General features: G+C 48.8%; 1 protein-coding gene and 1 long non-coding RNA gene across 8 annotated transcripts in view; one reads left to right on the top strand and one right to left on the bottom strand.

The window, feature by feature from the left end:
• The window catches only part of LOC123381919, a 37,944-nt gene extending 21,022 nt beyond the window's left edge, over positions 1–16,922 (top strand). For 2 of the 3 annotated variants that reach the window (XR_006589494.1, XR_006589496.1), the window contains exons 3-4: positions 2,497–2,640; positions 14,553–16,922. This is a non-coding gene — a long non-coding RNA (uncharacterized LOC123381919). Of the gene's footprint in view, positions 1–2,496; positions 3,446–14,552 lie in introns of those variants that run through there. The other variant, XR_006589495.1, reaches the window with a different exon arrangement.
• LOC101085442 (long-chain-fatty-acid--CoA ligase ACSBG2) overlaps positions 1–23,521 on the bottom strand; it is a 47,378-nt gene that overhangs the window by 9,403 nt on the left and 14,454 nt on the right. Inside the window, exons 1-8 of one of the 5 annotated variants that reach the window (XM_045044542.1) lie at positions 22,728–22,979; positions 17,876–17,976; positions 13,637–13,866; positions 10,040–10,128; positions 9,083–9,203; positions 6,797–6,880; positions 4,401–4,550; positions 568–744 (exon numbers count right to left, since the gene is read on the bottom strand). In XM_045044542.1, coding sequence (XP_044900477.1) covers positions 568–744; positions 4,401–4,550; positions 6,797–6,880; positions 9,083–9,203; positions 10,040–10,128; positions 13,637–13,866; positions 17,876–17,976; positions 22,728–22,741 — 966 coding nt within the window. In that variant the 5' untranslated portion in view covers positions 22,742–22,979. Of the gene's footprint in view, positions 1–567; positions 745–4,400; positions 4,551–6,796; positions 6,881–9,082; positions 9,204–10,039; positions 10,129–13,636; positions 13,867–17,875; positions 17,977–22,727; positions 22,980–23,521 lie in introns of those variants that run through there. The other 4 variants (XM_019816243.3, XM_045044531.1, XM_006928293.4 and 1 more) reach the window with 4 other exon arrangements.

The raw sequence follows: 23,521 nt of genomic DNA, 5'->3' as shown, positions 1-23,521 counted from the left end.
CTCTTTCACAGCAGAAGGGACTTTGTAGATGTGGTAAAGGGCCTTGAGATAGACTTGGTTTTTTAGAGCTTTTTGGTGCTGGGAATACTGACTTAACAGACACATACATTTTGCTTTAAAAAAATTTTTTTTAAATGTTTGTTTATTTTTGAGAGAGAGACAGAGAGACAAAGCGTGAGCAGGGGAGGGGCAGAGAGAGGGGGAGACGCAGAATCCCAAGCAGGCTCCAGGCTCTGAGCCATCAGCACACAGCCCGACGCGGGACTCGAACTCATGAACTGTGAGATCATGACCTGAGCCAAAGTCAGACATTCAACCGACTGAGCCACCCTGGCCGCCCCCAATATGTTCTGCTTTTAATACCAGTCACATTGTTAGTTTGGGGTGGTTCAGTGTACCACCTACACAACCACGTGGGGATGCCCTGACGTGGATAAAGACATAAACTGAAAGAATGTAGTCAACTATTTCCACTGCTCCTGTGTTGGAGCGTAAGATAGAGAAGGAGCCCCTGGATCGAGGACTCGGCAAAACCACCCCCTAACCCCGGGCTGCCCTCAGCCTTACCTTGAGAGCGTCTGGCTGAGCAAAGTAGGTGGAGGCCCCGATCTTCATGGTGACCCAGATGTCCATCATCTGAGCCGCAATGTGGCTGAGGGGGAGGTAGCTGACCACCACCTCCTGCTTTTGTGCAGCAGTAGACAGGCCACAGTTCTTTGCTGCTGCTCCGGCCGTCCACGTGATCTGGAACACAAGTCGGGCTTACCACCCAGGGTGCCCCGCCCTTGCCAGGGGGCCGTTTCGGTGCAATTATTTAACGGACGCTGACAAAGCACGGACTGGGTGCTCGGCAGTGCTGTCCTACTTTGTAAACAGCAAGTCGTAGCATGCTGGGGTCGGTAGCTATGATTCTGTACCTTTGACAGGTGGGGAAATAGAAACACGGAGCAGTGAGGTAACCTGCCCGAGGCTAAGGGGAGCTGTGAAAATAGTGGGCAGCTTTGGGGCTTGAAGAGCCCCTTGGACCCAGCAACGGGCCCTAGAATCAGAACGTCTTCATGGCGAGTCAGAAATCCAAAGGACTCAGTACGTGTCCCAGGATCAAATGCTGACTCCACTACTTGCCCACCAGGAGGCCCTGGGCTCTTTGCGCATCTGTGAAATGGGCACAGGGGCTTCTCCCGTCCAGCAAACCAAACAGCCTCCCATAATCCCATCACACAAACACACAGCAGTTAGCCCATCCGTGGTTTTCTTTCTCCACCGCATGCCTCGATGTGAAGTCTTGGCAGGTCTATAATTTCGCAGTCTGCATTTCTCACTGGTTTCGTAAATCCCCGGCAAGGAATTACCTCATTAATTTCAGCCACACGGGCCTCCACGCTGTTCCTCCGACACACGAGGCAGGGTCGTGCCTCAGGGCCTTGGCACATGCTGTTCCATCTGCTCGGAATGTTCTTTCTCCAGCTTTCCCCCCAACTGAGTCTTTCTTGAATATTACATTTCTGCTTAAATGTCACCAACTCAGAGAGGCCGTCCCATGCCTCCCAAACCGAAGTTCCCGTTGTCTGCCTGATTCCCTGGATGTCATCACCACAGCGCGCATGATTTTATCTGCTCATTCCCTGTCTTCCCGAGGGCCCTCACTGGTTCAGTGCAGACTTGATGCGTGTTTGTTGAGGGAGGGAGGAGAGAGATGAGACATTTAAGTGTGGTGAAGTTTGCTAAGCACTGGCCCATCGCGAGCCCTCGGGATCAGGCCCACTTCTTCCCCTGGGCCTCAGGATGGAGGGAGTTTCCTTCTTTTCCACCAGCCCGTTGCTTACAGCCTGTGCTCTGAGGCACCCAGGAACCATTCGTCCAGGGAGGGGGCTTGGCATGTGTAGACGATGAGGTCGGCCCCTGGTGTCGACCCTCCTGGGTTCAGATCCTGGCCCAGGGACGTTGAGCACGTCATTTTCCCTGTCTGAGCCTCGGTTTCTTATCTGTGAAAGGGGTTCACGGCAGTTTCCCTGGAGGTAATGGGTTTAGTGAGGGGTTCACACATGCTTATGTTGGCACAGAGTACCCTGTAAGTAGGAGAAACCCGGACCTGTCGTGTCTACTCACAACACCGGGCTAGCTTTGACTTCCTGCTTTAAAGACGATGATGTGGGGCACCTGGGTGGCTCAGTCGGTTGGGCGTCCGACTCGGGCTCGGGTCATGATCTCACGGTCCGTGAGTTCGAGCCCCGCGTCGTGCTCTGTGCTGACGGCTCAGAGCCTGGAGCCTGCTTTCAGAATCTGTGTCTCCTCCTCTCTCTCTGCCCCTTCCCTGCTCATGCCCTGTCTCCCTCTATCTCCCCAAAATAAGTAAACATTAAAAAAGATGGTGATGTGATTTAACAGCGAATGTTAGCACGGCTGGGTATGGCTCGCTGCGTGTCCGTGTTTATGCTGTGGGTGTCCCTGCCGTGCGTCTGTTCGGAGCTGCGGTGTTTTCCTTTCCCCTCACAGGCGGGACATTGGACATTGAACTTCAGACACTGAACCTCTGCGTCTGTCCCCGAGGTTGCTTCCTCTGGGGGAGCCAGCCGCCGCACGACGTTTCGTGACCTCGGGGCCACTGCATGGCGGGGTACCCCAGGCCACGTGAGACAGGTGAGTGTGCCCTTCTTGGGCCAGGAGGCACCAGCTGATGCTTCCTGGGGCCAAAGAAACTCCCCGCTGAGCCCCGCCTGAACTCCAGACCCGGAAGGAATCCACTGCTGGGGTTTTAAGGCAGCCCAAGTCACCCGACACAGTATCTGAAGTAATTTACTCCGTGAGGCATCTCTAAGAGGCACAAGCCGTTCTGGTCTCCCTGTTACAGATGGGGAAACTGAGGCCCTGAGAAGATGAGGAACTTGTCCCAGGCCACACGGCCAGCAAGTGGGAGTGCCGGGACTCAGACCCGGGTGGGCTCACTGGGGGACCTGTGCCGATCACCCTTATGGGAGGGGAACGTTTCCCCGGACACGACGGACGAGACTAGAGGGAGAGACGCTGGCCAGGGTAGGGCGAGGGTCTACCTAGGTTCCTTGCATCCATTTATTCACGGATTCCTTGGAGGCCCTGGGGTGCTTTATTTTTGTGGGTGTTTTCAACATGGAAGCCCGGGAGGGCTTCGTGGAGGCGATAACGTGTGAGCAGGGACCTGAAGCAGGTGAAGCTACAGGCCGTGGGGCTCTCTGGCAACAAGAGTGAGCAGAGGGCACGGCCGGCGCAGGGCCTGGCGCGTCTGCTGACTGTCCGTCTAGGCTGGGAGGCAACTTCGCGTAAACACTAGCGATCGTGCTGATGGAGACCCACCATCGCCGGTCGGGGGCGCGTCCTGTGGACGCTTTTCTGCTTCTAAAAAGCACACGCGTGCGCCTTGCTTGCTGACGTTGTTTAGTTTTTTGTTTTTTTTTTAATTTTTTTTTTCAACGTTTATTTATTTTTGGGACAGAGAGAGACAGAGCATGAACGGGCGAGGGGCAGAGAGAGAGGGAGACACAGAATCGGAAGCAGGCTCCAGGCTCTGAGCCATCAGCCCAGAGCCCGACGCGGGGCTCGAACTCCCGGACCGCGAGATCGTGACCTGGCTGAAGTCGGACGCTTAACCGACTGCGCCACCCAGGCGCCCCTGACATTGTTTAGTTTTTAACACAAGGCACGGTTTGCCCCGTCTGCCGCTCTGCACCTGGCTTGGACGTGTTTACGTCGCGTCTCTGCTTAAGCCCCAACCTGCTTTCTGTCCCTGTGGATAAGTTGGCATTTCTTAGGGTTTTATATAAACGGAATCCCTTAGCATCTGTTCCCTTTTTTCCCCTTTTTGTCTCCTGTAACGATGATCTAAATTGCTTTCGCTAAAAAGACATAAATTGCTTTCGCTTGTGGACTCTGTCCAGACATCTATGTCTTTTCCAAAGACGCAGCCTTTCCCGAGTAACCAAAACAGCGACTTCTGCTTTACTTCCGAAGCACAGAATGTGTGTTCTGCTCTCTCACATACGTGTCTTACTATCAAACACCGTCAGTCCTGAGCTCTCTCCAAACGGGAACTCATTTCATTTTCAAAACAGCCCGCCAGGCGGGGATTGTCGCACCACACCCATTTTACAGATGTGCAAACCGAGGCCTGGGGCCGTTGGGTTAAGTCCTGAACGCAGGTCTGCTCTGAAGTCCTTGATTTCAGCCCTTGTGCTGCACTGTCCTCTTTGGAAGTGTTCTCATGGCTGTTCCATGCTTCACTGGGTGGGAGCCGTCGTGTGCCGGGCCCCTAAATGCCACCCTGCCCCTGTGGGTCAGGAACGGAAAGAGCCTGAGGGCCCCTGGCCCAGGGTGCAGGGACTCCGGGTGCTACCGAGTTCATCACTGTTGGCAAAGACCACACTTACGTTGTCGTGGCTCAGCATCACTCCCTTGGGGTTGCCTAAGGTCCCAGAAGTGTAAATGATCACTGCACACTGATTGGGCCTCTGGCTCTCCATGATCTGGTCCAGCTGGGAATCGGGGATGCTGTGGCCAAGCTCCATGAAATCATTCCACTGTGGAAAGAAGAGACAGGCGGAGCATGAGGACCCCAGATGTGAGGGTGACCCACGACACGCCAGGGGTCACCCTCCCCAGTCAGGTCGGGTACCAGCAGCCTCTCTAAAGCACGATTGCCAGCATGAGGGAAGGCTTAGGATCACCAGTCCTGGTGCCTCTTTAAAAAGCCCTAAAATGTTTGCTTCTCCTCCTCCACTTCCTGGCCCGGCTGCTGGGTCTGGGCATGTGACGGCTGCTGGTCCAATCGCACTGAAGGTCAGGGCTTCTGCTGGAAGTGCTGGGGCAGGAGTGAGTCATCTGGACACGAATGAGTCAAGATGTAGCCCCGGGAGCCGCCAAAGGTCAGCCGGCAAGTAAACAGGAACCAGCCTTCTGAACCAAGGTGGCCAGACTCCAGAGCCTGTGCGCTTAACTGCCTTCAACTACGATGCCTCAGAAGGCGCTGCTGGGTTGTGTGAACGGAGTGACCGCACAGGATCTGTAGCACTTCTACCCGGGAGCCCCAGCTCGGCTCTGGGTGAGGGCGGTGCCCTGGATTCCAGACGGAGGGCACGCGGCGTCCTCCAGAAGTGGAGCCAGGGTGATGCCGGCCCCACGGCAGCAGGTCATGTCTGAGGGCGTTTGTGGTTTCAGCGAGGACAGCGCTGCTGACATCTAGCAGGTGGAGGCCAGGGGCACCGCCTGGCATCCGACACCTCACAGTTCGGCCGCACGACTAAGAATGATCCGCCCCAGATGTCCAGAGCAATGAGGTTGAGAAACCCCACTGTAGGTAGTGTTGCTAACAAGGGAGGTTTTTGTTTTTGTTTTTGTTTTTTAAGGTATCCAGACCTCAGATATTGTTGCTGTGGTGGCCACTCTTAACCTCTAAAATGTCTGTGATTCTGATCAGCTTTCTTCCTTAATCAGTCACCATCCTGGTCTTGATATTTGAGTGTTTTCTGGAAGGCACAGAAGCTGCCGAGGGTTCTGGTTGGCAGAAAGGATCATGGGCGCCTTTTGTCCGCCTTGCACGGAGGGCAACCCGGAAAAACTCCATGACGTGTTAGGACTTCTGATCCAAGTCATGAGTTTGAGAGTCTGATCACATGGGCGTTCACAGGAGCTTGTCTCGTGGCTTCTGTGAGATCACTCCGTGTACCGTCACGCACCTCACCCCTGCTTCGGCTAGCCTGACGTCACCATGCTTGGAGAGGCCGCAGAGAGAGAGGGAGGTATATAGGAGGAGGAGCCCGGGCTGCAGGACCAGAGTGAGGACTCGACACTTAGCCTCTAGGGCAAAGTTTAAGAAGATGCAAACAACAGAATAAAACAAAAGGGCAACAAACCTTTGGTAATCAACATAAGTAGTATTTTAATGCAATATTTTTAAAGTCACTAACAACGTAAAAAAAAAAAAAATCCATGATGGGGGCACCTGGGTGGCTCATGGTTAAGTGTCCGACTTTGGTTCAGGTCATGGTCTCATGGTTCGAGCCCCATGTCATAGGGAACCTGCTTCAGATCCTCTGTCCCCCCTCTCTCTCTGCTACTCCCCTGCCCTTATTCTTTCTCTCTCTCTCTCTCTCTCTCTCTCTCTGCCCCTCCCCTATTCATGTGCTTTCTCTCTCAAAAATAAACCTTAAAAACACGTTTTTAAATCCATGATGAATGAAATATCAAAAATTTAAATAAAGACAGGCTCCAAGACGGCTGCCGGTCCCAGCCATAGCAGAGCCTCTCAGCCCCGGATGCATAGTAAATGGTGCTTAATGGTTTTAGCAAAATAACCAATTCTGATTTGGATATAAAGTAAATATTTAAAAAAAAATTTTTTTTTAGCATTTATTTATTTTTGAGACAGAGAGAGACAGAGCATGAACAGGGGAGGGTCAGAGAGAAGGAGACACAGAATCTGAAACAGGCTCCAGGCTCTGAGCTGTCAGCATAGAGCCTGATCCAGGGCTCGAACTCGCGGACCGTGAGATCATGACCTGAGCTGAAGTCGGCCGCTCAACCGACTGAGCCACCCAGGCGCCCCTAAAGTAAATATTTAAACTCAATGCTGTGAGTTTTCACACACCTAATTTCCCACGAGGCAGTATTTTTTCAATGACCTTAACGCTCTGGAAGAGAATTAATGACAAAATGATCGTTGTTGTCTTAAGCCGTCAATCTGGGGGGGAGATTTGTTTCACAGCAATAAATAACCAGAGCACACATCTTCCCTTGCGAGGTCCCCCCCCCCCACTCCCACACTTACAGAGTACAGGTTGTCTCTGCTCTCCTTCATTGGCAGCTTGTACTGGATGATCGCTTTTAGGGTCTCCATCCTGCCCCGCGGAATCTGAAAGAAAGTTTCGCGTGGGCCTCTTGGCCCTGGGAGAGATTGAAGGCGGGTGCCCGTCCCAAGCAATCTCCCACAGCCGCCCCAGCCTCCTTTCTTTGTCCTGCCCACCCTGTACAGCACTGCTGTTTGTCCCGACTGACAGGACACGCCCTGGTCTCTGGACTGCTGGGTTCCCTGTGGTCCGTGTCAGTGGCATCCTGCACTTAAAGGCTGGCGAAGCCCACAGCCTCCTGGGTTCTGCCACACACACAGCTGTGGCTGTTGGTTGGTGACCTTGCCCCTTGTGCTGTGCGGCCAGGAGCCAGCTAACCTTCTAGCTGGAATTGGGCAACAAATTCTCTGTGAAGGTGACTGGGACCTGGACAACTTGAGGACTTTCTACCAACACCTAAGACGCCAAGGTTCGGTTGAGCACGCCTGCAGGATTCTTGTATCCTGTTGATGCAGAGGAAGGGGTATGCCTCTGTGCCATGACAGAAGTCACTTCCAGCACCCAGTGTGGTAATTACAGTTATAACCAAAACCCCCATGTGGATTGAGAGAAAAGAGGACAGAAGTGCTCATGACGGTCAGACAGGAGGTTTCTGGAGAGAAGAGAACAGACCTCTAGAAAGCTTGGAGCAGGCAGTGGCCGGGGATGTTTGAGGACTGTGTAAAGTCTAAGATGGCTAGGACTCTAGCCCCCTAGAGTTGGAGGGCTGTAAGCCATGAGTATCACCCAGAATCAAAGATTTCCAAATGGAACTGAACATCCAGTTTGGGAGGAGCGTGTGAGAAGCCTGGCTTTGAATCTTGCATACGAAGGATCCACAGTATTTTCTAATGGTGGAAAACCCAACTTGTAAGCCCCACTCTTCATCCACCCCACTGTTTGTTCTGCTATGAACAGAACAAACAGGGAGTGACATGAGTGTCAGGGACCACAGACGCATCACTTAAAACAATTTCAGGGTCGGCTGGGTGGCTCAGTCGGTTAAGCATCTGACTCACAGTCCGTGAGTTCGAGCCCCACGTCAGGCTCTGTGCTGACAGGTCAGAGCCTGGAGCCTGCTTTGGATTCTATGTCTCCCTCTGTCTCTGCCCCTCCCTGGCTCATTCTCTCTCTCTCTCTCTCTCTCTCTCTCTCTCTCTCTCTCTCTCTCTCTCTCAAGAATAAATCAACATTAAAATTTTTTTAAAAGAAGAAAGAAAGCAATTTGAGAAAGCTCAAGGCTGGAGGGGGGAAGTCTGTTCTCCCTGAACCAGGTCAAGGATTAGGCATCCAAGGAGGCTTGGCTGCCGAGTGGTCTGTTTCACTGGGTCTAGCTGATATCCTGAGTCTGGAAAGTCTGCCCTAATTTCAGAGATGTTAAAATGTGGGCAGACATGCCAGCGGTGATTGGAGGGTGCCATTGACGGCAAGATACATCTCAACTCCAGAGACCTTAAAAAGTAGAGAAGTGTGTAATCCAGAAATACGGTGTTGATGCAAGCAGCCAGGGGGCCCTTGAGCTGAGTGGTGAATCTGGTCACCTAGGCTCACCCTCCTGAGGATTCCCCTTCCCATAGGATCTTCCTGCCAAAAGATGGGTCAGGAAAGTGCGGCTCATTCAAATACTAGGAACTGAGAAACTTTCTACAACATCCATACGAAGATACTACAAGAAAAAAAAGGGCAGTCGGAGGGGAGCCAAATTTTCTACACAGAGAAAAGTCACCACAAAGCAAAGGAAAATTGCCACCCAACATTCCAACATAAAATTTAAAACAAAGTAGACACAGCTGGGAAGGAAGAACACAAAGCAAACATACAAGCACTGAGGGAAGAGAGAGCCACACCAGAAAAAGGTGAAACAGGAAGAAATAGAAGAGAAAGACAAGCTTTTTAGAAATTACGACAGTTACAAAAAATATAATTACAAGGGGTGTAAGTCTCAAAATAATTACATTTCTAAAAGAAAATAAACCGCAGACTGTACGTAAACATATTCTGAAAATAGAAGCTTAGGAAGTAGAGTTAACATGAGTCAGAAATTAAATCTCCTTGGCTTCACCCTGCTCCCCCTACTCACACCAAAGTAGCCTTAGTGAACCCGAGAATGGGGCCAGCCCCCTCACCCCACCTATCACTTGCATCCACCTGGGAGCGACAAGACATGTAGTCAGAGCCCTGAGGTCCCCTTGGGTGACTGGCGGACAGTGTTTGGGTTAAGGTTTTACCGAAAGGATTTTCTGTAGCTGTAGGTCATTCTCAACCAGCAGGATGTTCACTTTGGCATGAGTAATGACGTACTGACAGGCGTCCGCAGAGTTGGTAGAATAAATACCAACACAAAGACCCCTGGGAAAAGAAAACGTGTGTGTGTGTGTGTGTGTGTGTGTGTGTGTGTGTGTGTGCGTGTGCACGCACACACCCCCACACCTTAAAGTGAGAATGTCCTGGAAGGTGGGGGAGGGGAAGGGTCTATAGGCAAGTTCTGAGTTTGCAACCTTGGCACCAGCTTACCTCCCTCCACAAGTTAACCAGGACGAGAACAGCAAAAGTGAGGGTAATAAAAGCAGCAGCTCCTATAATGTCATTGTGACGGCAGATCACGGAGCCCACACAGTGTCTCACTTTATAGATGAGCATTTTATAGGGCACTTTGTTCTAGCAATAGATGCTAGAAGTGGGATTTGGACCTATACTCAGCCACCTGTTCCCCTCCATCTTACTGCCTTTTGTTCTTGCTTTTGACAGTTCTGGTTTTTAAATGTGTGTTTCCCTGGGGCACCTGGGTGGCTCGGTTGGATAAGCCTCCAGCTTCAGCTCAGGTCATGATCTCGAGATCTGTGAGTTCGAGCCCCGCGTCAGGCTCTGTGCTGACAGCTCAGAGCCTGGAGCCAGCTTCGGATTCTGTGTCTCCCTCTCTCTCTGCCCCTCCCCCCGCTAGCACTCTGTCTCTTTCTGTCTCTGTCTCAAAAACAAACATTAAAAATTTATTACTCAGTCACAGAAGCACCTTATGTATCCGAGATGCTGGTCCTTTGTCACATTGGTTGCTGTGTCTGTCTTGCCTGCTAACCTGGGGTTGCACCTGAATCCCCGGTCACATCTCCGTCAGAGGGAGCCCACGGCTGCTGGGCCCTGAGCAGTGGCCCACCCGCATTCAGAGTCAACCAAGCCTGTAGTCTTACCCTGCTAAGATGGCACCAAGAGAAGCGATAAACCACTCGACGGAGTTAAACCCCAGGATGCCAACTCCATGGAAACGCTGCAGGCCCAGCTGGGAAGGCGAGAAAACAGACAGATAAGCAGAAAACAGAAACACAAAGACCTGTTGTTTCCAAGTCGACCTGCTCCTTGGATGTGTGAAAGCAGGCTTCAGAGCCCATGTGGTCACCCTGGGAAAAGCCAGTGTTGAGCCTAAAATCTGGGGTGTGATACTTGTGTGACCCTTGAGAGGGTGGTTCGCCTCCTTCTACGCAAGGCCCCATTTATTTATTCTTATTTGTATATATTTTATTTTTTATTATGGTAAGCCATCTATAGCATGAATATGCATCTTAACCAGGTTTTAGTGCACAGCTTACTGGCGTCAGGCACACTCACTGTCGTGTAGCCGCCCCCACCACCCGTCTCCAGAACTTTCCATCGCCCCAGACTGAGCCTCTGTCCCCCATGAAGCACAGACTCCCCGCCCCCTGCCCCACCCCGGTCTCCCACCATCTACTGTCTGTCTCTGCGGATGGGACTCCTCTAGGGACCTCCTGTATGAGTGGGGTCATGCAGGACGTGTCCTGTGTCTGGCTTCTGCCACTGCGCACAGTGGCCTCCGGGCCCGTCCACGTGCTGGCAGGCGGCAGGACGTCCTTCCATCTTTAGGCCGAATAGTAATTCATTGTATAGACGGGCCACGCTGTATCTTATCCATTCACCCACCAGTGGACACTTGATTGCCTCCACATTTTGGCGGCTGCGAACATCGTGTTCAAACACCTCCTTGAGTCCTTGCTTTGAATTCTTTCGGGAGTTGTTCGGCGAGATGTAAGCCCATGTTTAATTTTTTTGAGGAACTACCCACCGTCTTCTGTAAGGGCTGCACCATTATACATTTCCACCAGCAATGCTTTCTCCGCGGCTTCCCTGACACCTGCTATTTTGTTCTTTTTTTTCTTTTTAAATGACCACCTTAATAGGTATGAATTTATTTTTATTTGTAATAACAAAAGTACTTAGAGTGATAGCCTGTAGTGGTGATAAATTGCACTTTTTAAAGCGTAGCCTTGCTCTGAGTGGGCTTGAGGATGAACTAGGAAACCTCTCCCTCCTGAGGGGAGGCCCAGGTTTTGTCACACCCCAGATTTTAGGCTCAGCACTGGCTTTTCCCAATGTGGCCCCATGGAGTTTGGGAAAACTAACTTCGTTGGTTCTTTTATCTATTTATTTTTAATGTTTGTTTATTTTTGAGACAGAGAGAGAGTGCAAGTCGGGGAGGGGCAGAGAGAGAGGGAGACATAGAATCCGAAGCAGGCTCCAGGCTCCGAGCTGTCCGCACAGAGCCCGACGCGGGGCTTGAATTCACACACCGTGAGATCATGACCCGAGTAGAAGTCAGATGCTCAACAGACTGAGCCCCCCAGGCATCCCATTGTTGGCTGGTTTAGTTATATGCTGGCAAGGCTGGCAACGACCCACTGTTCTTGGGGAACCTGTAAGTGTTTGAAAGGCATCCGCTTGCTGATGCTTCCGAATGCGAGGACAAGTCTTTCTGCTCAATGACAAATAGGCTGTCTTCTCCGTAGGTAGAGAGTCTCTGTTAATGTGCAGATAGACTGATTTATTACTGATCAGATCCCTGAGGATTAAGAGAGAAGGGGTCTTTAAACCCCAGATCTAAGGGCATAGCTAAAGAGGATCATCTTTCAGGAGAGGTGAACTAATCGCAGCACTGTGGCGAGGCAGCCAAGCGGAAAGTCAGTGCTAACAGATGGTTCTCAGTGGTGACCTCTCATAGGCTCTCGGCAAAGCACATGGGTGTCAGGGGAGGGGAGAGGGGAACTCAGGTCTGGGTCCAAATGTGGTAGCAATTCCTATAAATCAAAACCACCAGGCATTCCCTTTTACGTACGTAGGAGACACTTATCACATTCATGGTCAGTTGGGGCATAACACATCACCACAAACTTAGCAGCTTAAAACAACACACATTTATTATCTCAGTTTCCATGGGTCAGGAATCTGGGCACAGCTTAACTGGGTCCACTGCTAAGGATCTCCTGAAGCTGCAGTTCAGGCATCAGGGGGGACTACGGTCTCCTCTGAAGCTTGAGAATCTTCTTCCACACTTGTAGATTGTTGGCAATACTCATTCCCTTGGGGTTAAATGACTGAGGTCCTGTTTTTCACTAGCTGGCAGCTGGGGACTGCTCTCCTAGAGGTTGTCTGCCATACCCTGCCACATGGCCCTGTCCACAACATGGCAGTTTGCTTCCTCAAAGCCAGCAGAAGAATCTTCCTTTTAATGGCTTTCCTGCTTAGGTCAGGCCCACCCAGAGCATTTACCATTTTGATGAACTCTAAGTCAACCGATCAGAGAGCCCAATTCCATTTGCAAAATCTCTTCACCTTTGCCACCACAGGAGGGAAATCTCATCATAGTCACAAGCTCTGTGCATACTCAAGGGGGAAGAGTCTGTCTGTATATACCAGGGGTTGGGAATCTTGGGGGTAATTGTAGAATTCTGCCTAACATGCCCATCAAAGTAGCCAATATGAACATTTTTTATAATGTGATGTTGGCAAGAATAATAGGTAAGCAGGCTCTGTCACACCCTATGAGTGGGCATACAGAGGCACTGTTGCTATAAGAATTCATTGTATAAAGAAGCTTCTGTGTGGCTCCATATATGGTGGCAAAGCGTGGAAACACCGTAAATGCCCACCAGTAGGGGGCTGGTTATGCCAATGTTGTTACATACGTATCTGTGTATTTTGTTGAAAGAGCATGGACTGTTTTGTTTTGTTTTGTTTTGCTTTGTTTTGTTTTTGGTGGTAAATCAACGTAGTAGGATCTCAGAGTGTGGCAGCCAGCCTCCAGGATGGTCCTCTCCTGGGGTTTGTATTCTTGTGTAATCCCCTCCCACACTGTATCAATGCTTGTCTGCGTGACCAGTAGAATGTGGAAAGGATAGTAGGTCACTACTGAGATTAGGTAATGGAAGACATCGTGGTTCCCATCTTGTTCATGTTTTTTTGGATCACTCATTCTGGAGGAAGCTGGCAGCCATAAGCTGAGGACACCCAAGCAACCCCATGGAGAAGGCCCGGGAGCAAGGAACCACGGTCCCCTGCCAATAGCCAGCCATGTAAATAAACTTACAAGTGGGCCCTGAAGCCCGACTCAAGCCTTTAGATGACAGCTTGACGACTACAACTATGAGAGACTCTAAAACTAAATTTGGGGGTAATTTGTTACGCAGCAGTAGCTAATACCTAGAGATAAAAAAAAAAAAAGATTCAGAATCGTGCCTACAGTCGGCTACTGTGTACGTAAAAATTTGCATATAGAGAAATTTTATAATATACACATATCATTTATTTCCTAGAAGGATTTATAGAAGCTGGCAGGGGTGGCTGCCTCCATAACGGATGGGTCAAGGGCCAAAGGGAAAAAAATCTCACCGGTTAACCTTCACATCTTATGGTACCTTGTGCATTTTATACCATATGTACGTGTGTATAGAATGAATGACTGACTGAATGATGAATGAATGAGCGAATGACTCATTTACCTTCATCAAGGCTCTCGCCGCCTTCCGACAGGCCTCGTAATACTGGCTGAAATTCAGAGTTTCCCACCGTTCACTGTTCTTCGTTGCGAGGGCCGGGTAGGCCCCAAATCGGCTGACTGACTCCCGAAAAAATGCAGGGATGGTCATTGGGGTCTCATGGCCTGCCCCATGTTTTGATAGCCTCAGCAGGACTTCTCCGTCTTGATGAATGGTCCACAGCCCAGGAGTAACTGCAAACAGTCGCCAAGGTTGGGTGGCAAACGTTTTCATTAATTAAATAACTTCGGGGGAGGAGTGTCCTTTTCTGACCTGAAGTACTGAGTGTTGAATTAATCCCACCCCTCAGGTGAAGTCAAATGGCCAACGCCAGTCCGCTCACGCTTTCTTATTTTTCCTTCCCCCTCTCGACACTTCATTACGAAAAATGTCACACATATAGGAAAGGTGACGGGACTGCATAGCCACCGCCCTCTTATTCGCCATGTGGATTCCACAGCCCCCAGCATTTACTGTATTTGCTTTATCATCACATCTCTGTGTAGCCACTTCTCTGTATCCACCCACCGCTCTGTCTTTTTTTTTATGTTTGTTTATTTTTGAGAGAGAGAGAGAGACAGTGTGACCCAGGGAGGGGCAGAGAGAGAGAGAGAGAGAGAGAGAGACAGAGAGAGAGGGAGACACAGAATCGGAAGCAGGCTTCAGGCTCTGAGCCATCAGCACAGAGCCCAACACGGGGCTCAAACTCCTGAACCGCAAGATCATGACCTGAGCTGACGTCAGACGCCCAATTGACTGAGCACCCAGGTGCCCCTCACTCTGTCTTATTCATGACGCATTTCAAAGGAAGCTGCAGCCATCCATCCATTTCATTCTCAAAAACCTTTTTAACATGTGAATCATTGTGTGTTACCCCCAGGAGGAAGGTTTAAGAGCCAGTGGGTGGCTCGCCATTCGGCCATTCTCCTGCCACAAAAAAAATGGGGAGAGAAGATTCTAGAAACCCTCTCGGAGAACTGCGTGCGTGGCTCTTGACTTTATTCCACTGAAACTCATCTACTCGAGAGGTGGTAGCCGAAAATGGCAGCGTGGACAGCGGGGTTTGCGAGAAAACCTGTTGAGGGACATGGTCTTTCCCCTCGACTGACGTGGGCCCCGTGGATGGGCTCCTACAGGCTTTTGGCTGGAAGCCAGTAGAGGGAGCCCGGAGATACGTGCTCAGAGGCAGATGCTGAGCAAAGAGCATGAGCTGTGTGTCAGTCAGCTGGGGCTGCCGCGACCAAGTGCCCCAGATGGAGTGGCTGACACAACAGACATCTGTTGTCTCAGTTCTGGAGATAAACACGAGACCAGGGTGTGGGCAGACTTGGGTCCTTCTGAGGCCGTGATGGAGAATCAGTTCCATGCCTCTGCCCTAGTTTCTGGCGAGTTGCTGGCAATATTGGGAGTTCGTGGCTTACAGAAGCATCACCCCGGGTCTCTGCCCTCAGCGTTCGCCCTGTGCACGTCTGTGCCCAACTTGTCCCTTTCATATGGAAAACCGGTCATACTGGGTTAGGACCCACGCAAATGACCTCATGTTAACTAATCACATCTGCAAAGACCCTGTTTCCAAATAAGTCACGTTCTGTGCTGTTGTGTGTTAGGATTGCAACATTAGAATTTTGGGGTGTATCTTCGTTCTTTTGACCGCTATAGCAAAATACGATACACTGGGTATCGTTTAAACAACAGGCATTTATTTCTCATGGTTCTGGAAGCCAGGAAGTCAAAGATCAAGGCACTAGCAGGGTAAGCGTCTGTTGAGAACCTGCTTTCTGGTTCATAGCGTCTTCTCGCTGTGTGCTCACCGGCCAGAAGGGGCAAGGGTGCTCCCTGGGGCCCCTTTTATTAGGGCCCTGATGCGGTTAGTGTGGGCTTCACCCTCATTTCCTGATCCTCTCTCGAAGGCCCCACCTCCTAATGCAATCACATTGGGGTTAAGTGTCAACATACAAGTTTTCTGTAGAGGGACACAAATATTCAGACCGTAACAGGGGGACACAGTTCAACCCATGACAGCCTACATCAAGGGCAGGCTAGTTCACAGAGGCTCCCCCTCACCAAACCGCCCACCCCCAAGGAGAAGTAGGAGGAGGAAGCATGACAGCTCACAGTGGGCAACAGGGGAGGACGTGGTCAAGGACATGAGAGGGCAGCACGGCAGGCCTCCCCACCCCCACTGCCCCAGGCATCCAGCCTGAAGCCTTGGGGAGGGGGGAAGCTTTAACTAGGACAGGATTGTGGAGGGGAGTCACCTGGATACTGGTTGGGGTTATTTTAATGACTGTATTGGGTTTAATGATGTTCCCTCCAGATTCATGTCAGAATACATCAGGTCAGAATATGACCTGATTTGGAAACGGGGCCTAGGCAGGTGCAACCAGTTATAGGGTTGGCCCTAAATCCAGCGGCTGGTACCCTTAAGAGGAGAGGACACAGAGACACAGAAGGCCACGTAATGACAGAGGCAGAGATTGCAGTAGGGAAGGCCAGGGACTGCCGACGGCCACCAGAAGCCCGAAGCCTGGAACAGATTCTCCATCACAGCCTCCAGCAAGAGCCAGCCCAGCCGACGCCTTGATCTCAGACTTCAGGCCTCTAGAACCGCGACAGAATGAGTTTCTGTTTCCAGCCACCTGGTCTGGGGTACTGTGGTACGGCAGCCCTTGGGAATGTGACACGGTGACCGGAACGAGATTTTGAAGATGATTATCATCTGAGAATGACTCTCAAAGTTGTCATTCTTGCCAACATGCTGTGCACTTGGAAGAGAGCAGCTGTGAAAGATAATGAAGGCCCCTTATCTCGTGATGCTCCCTGAGCCTTGTTCCAGCAGTGAAGTGGTTACTGCATAGTGATAAACATCATTACCATATAGCTGCACTGTTTATATATTTATTATATAGAGAATACAAATGTCGATATAATTAATACATAGTTACAGTATATCTGTACTATGTTATGTATATGTCCATACCACATAAATATCATTACATCTGCAATAGATAGATAGATAGTATGTGTGTGTATATATATATATATATGTATATATATATATGTGTGTGTGTGTGTATATATATATACACACACACACATGCCATTACATCTGTACTGTATCATATCTGCTCTCTATAATTACACATGGACTATATTATGACATCTGTACTATATATACACAATTGGATCTGTACTATTGTACTCTCTCTATATAGTTCTAGCCATGTGTATTGTTATATCTGCACTATATATAATTATACATAAGTGTATAATATTATATAAATAATATAAATAAATATTTATACTTTTATTTACAAAAATAATATAAAGGAGCGCCTGGGTGGCTCCGTCGGTGGAGCATCCGACTTCGGCTCAGGTCATGATCTCATGGTCCGCGAGTTCGAGCCCCACATCGGGCTCTGTGCCGAGAGCTCACAGGCCGGAGCCTGCTTCGGATTCTGTGTCCCCCTCTCTCTCCACCCCACCCCTGCTTGTGCTCTCTCTCTGTCTTTTAAAAATGAATACACACAAAATTAATTAATTAATATAAATATTTATATTATTTATTCCAATGAATATAAATATTTATACTTTTTATTTATATAAATAATATAAATATATATACTTTTATTTATATAAATAATATAAATATGTAATAATATGTTTAAAAATATATATGCTCTACATATATGATTATATATAATTATATCTGCACTATATAATTATATAAGTGTGTTATACATATAAATATATATAATTATATACATACATATATACATATATATATATATATGTATATATGTATGTAATTATGTCTGTACCACATATACATGGTTCTGGGGTACTTTACCCACATGGCTTGCTGTCCTAACAGAGGTATTATTATCAATGCCCTGTGGTACAAATGATACAAACGAGGCTTCAGAAAAGCAAACCACTCACCACTGTCACAGGACTGGCAGGGCTCTGCTCTGACTGACGTGGCCCCACTGTCAGCAGCCTGCCTGTGCTGCCTGCCCTCCCTATCAGGTGTAGGAAGCAGTACCCCACTCCTCCACCCCCTGTGTCAGGCGCCTCAGCCACGGTTAGGGGCCCGGGCAAGGATCAGCTGTGTCCTGACTCTCTGGGCCCCAGGCTCCTTTCTCAAAAGGCTCGGCCGAGTCTGTGTGCCTTTCTTTCCCACGAGCGTTCTCGCCAGCGTACCTTTGGTTTCACTCATGTCCAGTTCAGGGTCTACAGTTTCCTCTTCGTGAGCCATTGGGAGTTTAGCCCTTCCAGGTCCAGAGAGGCCATTCTTCACAGCACTGCAAGGCACAAAGCAGGGGGCTTAGCAGGACTGGCAAAGGGGCTGCAGTTCTGAAGCCAACTTCCATCCACTGGTCATGTCTGCCTGGAATCCTGGGAATAGATTAGTCATGCCTGTCCTGGGCGTAGGAGGGGAGGAGAGGGTCTATGTGCTGGGTCTTAGAGCAGTTGTAAGCCCAGAGGGCATTCAGTCTGTGAGTTTCCAGAAGAGTCTCTTAAATGCTTAGAATATAGGGACCAAGTCTGTGTGTGGTATGTGGGTAAGAAAACATTTTAACCTGCCCAAGGGAAAGAAACTTACAGGAGAGTTCTGTTCTGGTAGGTTGTCTTTTTTTTTTTTTTTTTTTTTTTAGCATTCATTTTTGAAAAGCAGAGAGAGAGCGCAAATGGGGGAGGGGCAGAGAGAGAGGGAGACACAGAATCCGAAACAGGCTCCAGGCTCCGAGCTGTCAGCACAGAGCCCGACGCAGGGCTCGAACCCACGGACCGTGAGATCATGACCTGAGCCGAAGGCGGACACTTAACCGACTGAGCCACCCGGGCGCCCCTGTTCTGGTAGGTTGTCTTAAAGATAGTACAACATGAAAGCCCAGAGGACGTAAAGGAGAAATGGTAAATCTTGCTACGTAAGAAGTTTTTCATTTCCCACATGGCCAAAGAATGCCATAAACAAAAGATCAACAACAAGCTGAGAGAAAATATGAGTAACGTGTGACAGATGAAGGCCTGATTTCCTTTATATGCGAACAACTCCAGTGGACCAGCAGGAAAAAATCCAAACCCCAATGGAAGGTGGGCAAGGGGCATAAATAGGAAGTTCTCTGAAACAAATCTTACAGTGACTTTTTCAGTCATAAGAGAAATGCGAAAGAAAATACTAGGATGGGATTCTCACCTGTCTGATTGCGTAAGATCAACAAGGATGGAAAAGTATATTAGCAAGGATGTGGGAAAACAGACACTCTCATATGTTGCAAGACGGACAGAGCCCCCTTGGAAGACATTGGTCAGTGGTCAGACTTCAGATCGCGTGGTCGCTAACCCTTCCTTGGAGGATGGTGCAGATTCTGGCTGTCAGGGTCCTTGCACACTCACTAACTGGACCGTCTTGTTCGAAGCCTTTCGTGTGTGATGGGGTCAACCCCCACTCTTTAACCTTGTTTGATTTTCAGTAGGTTCATCCTCAAATTGATGAAGCAACATTCTTTTAAACATTTACTTAAGAGAAATCAATAATTATTTTCCTGGACTAAATTATGTTCCCCCCAAATTCCTATGTTGAAATCCTAACCCTCCAATGTGATTGTGTTGGGAGATGGAACCTTCCCAGGGACGTAATTCAGGTTAGATGAAGTTCTAAGAGCGGAGCCCTGATCCAACAGGGTTAGCGTCCTTATAAGAGGAAAGGAAACTAGCTCTTTCTCTGTCTTCACCATGTGAGGACACAGCGAAGAGACAGCTGTCTGCAAGCTCCGAAGAGGGTTGTCACCAGAAACCCGCCGTGCTAACACCTTGATCTTGGACTTCCAGCCCCCAGAAATGAGAGAAAATAAATTTCTGCCAAGCCACCCATTCTGCAGTATTTTCTCAGGGCAGCCAAAGCAGACTAATAGAGTTGCAAAAATATTTAGAAGACGTGAAAATATTAAATGTTGTTTAATGAACTTTTGAATTTTAACGAATCAAAATTTCCCGAACATTTCGACATTGGCCACACACGTTTCCTTAACCAGATTCCCCTAAGCATGTAGTTAAAATCACAAATCCGGTATGCCATTTTGTCCCAATCAAAGACGTCTGCAGACGTCATCAACTGTCCCCTTGGAGGCCAAAATTGCTGGCCGACATTGATTGAAAACGATGTGTTGGCAGTTTCTAAGAAAGAAAATTGTATTATCTTGTCCATGACAGACATTATACTTCACGCCAGAATCAAGCCGTTCTACCTTCTAGATCTGCGGTTAATGTTCTGCAAGAACCAGGGACACGGCAGACGAGAACCTGACGATGCGCGGTCGGGCAAATGTAGCCCTGTAGCCTGCACACAGTTCTACACTAGCAGGCACTGGCTTTGTATTTCAGTGAAAACAGGTAGCTAAAAAGGCACATGACAACATGAACTTAAGTGAGTCTCTGTGGCATTTACACACACAGAGTACATCAATCCATGGGACAAAGCAAACAGCCAAAGAATCTGGATGAAGCTGTGAACAACCACATAAAGACAATTGCAAAATCTGCCACAAAAGAGGAAGCCAGGAGAGCCTTGGACCCAGGCCTGGACCAGGAGGGTGTGGCCCAGAATCTTAGGGTCACCCTTGATCCACCCTTGAGTTCCTACTTTTGCCTCCATTGCTCTATCATCCCATTCACTCCATCATTCCATCCACCCATCTTTCCTTCTTTCCGTCCATCTTTCCATCCACTCATCCATTCATCCATCTACCCATCACCTAACCATCTTACCTCCCTCCCTCCCCTGCTTTGTCTCTCCCACCTCTCTTTTCTCCCTTCTCCCTTCCTTGCTTCTGTCTGCTTCTCTCCTCCCTCCCGCCCTCTCCCCCTTCCCCCCACCGTGTCCGTCTCCGTCCCCACATCTGACCCATCAGCAAACTCCATCAGCTTAGTCTTGCAAATGGGTCCCCACATTCTGCACCTGCTGTCCCTTATGCTAAAAACACTGTTCTCCCTAATCCTCATCTATCAATCTCTCCCCAAACTCAGCCTCTGCTTATGAGTCTTTTCTTCAGGGGAATATCCTCGGTTATCTCAGGCTGGGCTAGACTCTACACCCTCTAATTCCACCGTCTCTTTCCCTTTATTGCATAATCTAGGTTTGTCACTAGGTAGGGGTGTGTGTGTGTGTGTGTGTGTGTGTGTGTGTGTGTATATCTTGTGGATCATTATATCCCTAACACGTAACACAGTGCCTGACACACGAAAGGGGTTGACTCAATATTAGGCAAATGAGTCTATATCTAAATATACCGATTCAGTAGACCTGTGGTTCTTAACCAAGGGCCATTCTGGGCCCCTGGGGACACCTGGCAGTGTCTGGGGACATTTTGGGAGTCACAATTAGGGGATGCTACTGGCGTCTAGGGGGCAGAAGTAGAAGATGCTGCTCAATGCCCTGCCATGCCCAGGATAGCCCCTCACGGCTAAGAATTCTCGGACCCCGAAGGTCAACAGGGCCAACATTGAGAAACCCTGGACAAGACAAGGCAGTCACAAGGTGCAGATGGCAAGCACAATTTGGGAGCCATACCCTGAGTCATTTCCTTGTGCTCCTGGGCTGAGAGGATCCTGGTGAAACCAGCAGCCCCGTTAAGACCACGACTGCATTTAATACAGAACAACAACAGCCATCACGGAAAGTAACAGAAGGATCTCTCCTGTGCACCAAGTACTGTTCTGAAAGTTTTACACACATGAACTCATTTAATCTTCACAATAATCCTAGGAGGTAGTTACTATTATTTACTGTTATCCCCACTTTACAAATAGAACACAGCAAGGTAACTTTGCCTGTGGTCACAGCATAATTTTGTCTTCTTCATCTTGGGAGCACTCGTTCGTTCATGAGCAGCTGGTACATGGAGATGGGTAGGATTCTACAACCCAGCTAAGGTCAAATCCAGCCATGTGTTAAACGGATTTTGACCAGATGAAGAATGTCTACTTACTGAAACATCAGAAAACAGGAAGTCAAGACAAGTCACTGACTGGGGATAAGATAGTTGCTTGGATCATATACCAAGAAATAATTCATACCCATAACGTGACAAGAGCACCTCTGGATTAAAAAAAGTATAGGTAAACTTTCAGATACGGTTTTCACGTTATTTTATACGCAAGACGCTTCACAACTTTAAAAGGTCACACGGGGTTTATTGTAACTGCAAAAATTATTCAACATTAAACATCTGTCAGCATGAGTTGCTGCATTTAAGGGACAAAGGGTGGAAAAACATGATCTCCTCAGGATAGAATTTGATGAAGTATCGATTTTTTATGAAAATCCTTAACAAATAAGAAATGGAAGACATTTCCTTAACTAGCAGAAGCATGCAATAAATATTATACTTACTAACAGTAATGAAAGCACTGGAGGAATTTCTAAGAAGTAACGAATAAGACAAAGATGTCAGCTGTCACCGCTGCTATTCAGCATGGATCTGAAGGTTCTTAGTCAATGCAATAAGATAAGAAAAATAAATGAAGGGGATACAGACCGGGAACAGACAGCATTGTCATTTTGCACCTAATATGATTGACTGCTAGACTATCCAATAAACTGAACAGCTACTAGAAATAAAAATTTCTAGGGGCGCCTGGGTGGCTCTGTCGGTTAAGCGGCCGACTTCGGCTCAGGTCATGATCTCGCGGTCCGTGAGTTCGAGCCCCGCGTCGGGCTCTGTGCTGACAAGCTCAGAGCCTGGAGCCTGTTTCGGATTCTGTGTCTCCCTCTCTCTGACCCTCCCCCGTTCATGCTCTGTCTCTCTCTTTCTCAAAAATAAATAAACGTTAAAAAATTAAAAAAAAGAAGAAATAAAAATTTCTATTAGGTTATCAATATTCGAAGATCAATAGCTGTTTTTGTACACCAGCACAATCAATGAGAAAATGCAACACAGATAAGGATACTGAGAGTCTAGCTCAAGGTCAAAATGTGTGCCTCCTGCTGAATGACAACGAGACACTGAATCCCAAAGGATCCCCACATGCTCCTCTCCCATATCACTGTCACCTGCCACTTGTCATGAGTCCTGACCATCACAACATGTCTTTGGTCGCTGAAACATCTGGGCAGTCAAAGTGTTTTCTTCTTCTGCAAAGATGATAAACAGGTTGTGCCTCCTGGAAATCTGGACATGTGCTGCCCCTTGCCAGCCCTCGTCACTGTCTGGGTCCACCCAGAATGGTTGTGGTGATGAGAAGCAGGAAGGTGGTCCGTATTCCTCTCCCAACAGCCTTCTACCTCATTCAACCTTCCAGAACCTTCCATCCCTGCCACCTCTTGTGACATCACTGGCTGTCCCTGCCTCCCCACCCCACCCCCACTCCTGGAGGAGACTGCTGCTGGGGCAGGAGGATTGCTGTTCCCGTTTCACTCACGCATTGGTTCGTGCGTGCACATGTGCAGGTACCTCATTTCTGCAGTGGAATTTGTGGAATTGATACAAAGCTACAAAGCCACAGCACTTACACTGTGCATCGTGTTAGATGCTGGGGACACAAAGAGGACCAAAACCAGATGAAATCTGTTCAGGAAGACAGTCGGAAAACCTAGAATTGTGCAAATGAATGCAAACTTAACAATAATGCAGAGACCCACAGAGTGCCAAGTGGTTCTGATGAGGAACCTGACGTGGGGAGGTCAGGAGAGGTTCCCCAATGGAGACAGAAAGGATCCCGCCACTTTCTATTACACTGCCCTACATTATGGATCTTCAGTCAGCCTCCCCTTCTCTATGTCCGTTTCACTCATTGCTGCTTCCCTGGGAGGGCACAGAGTAGCTGCTCAATACATAAAGATTTATC

This window comes from Felis catus, chromosome A2 (genome assembly GCF_018350175.1).
Source record: "Felis catus isolate Fca126 chromosome A2, F.catus_Fca126_mat1.0, whole genome shotgun sequence".
Classification (NCBI taxonomy): domain Eukaryota; kingdom Metazoa; phylum Chordata; class Mammalia; order Carnivora; family Felidae; genus Felis; species Felis catus.
This window is presented reverse-complemented; position numbering and strand designations above follow the sequence as displayed.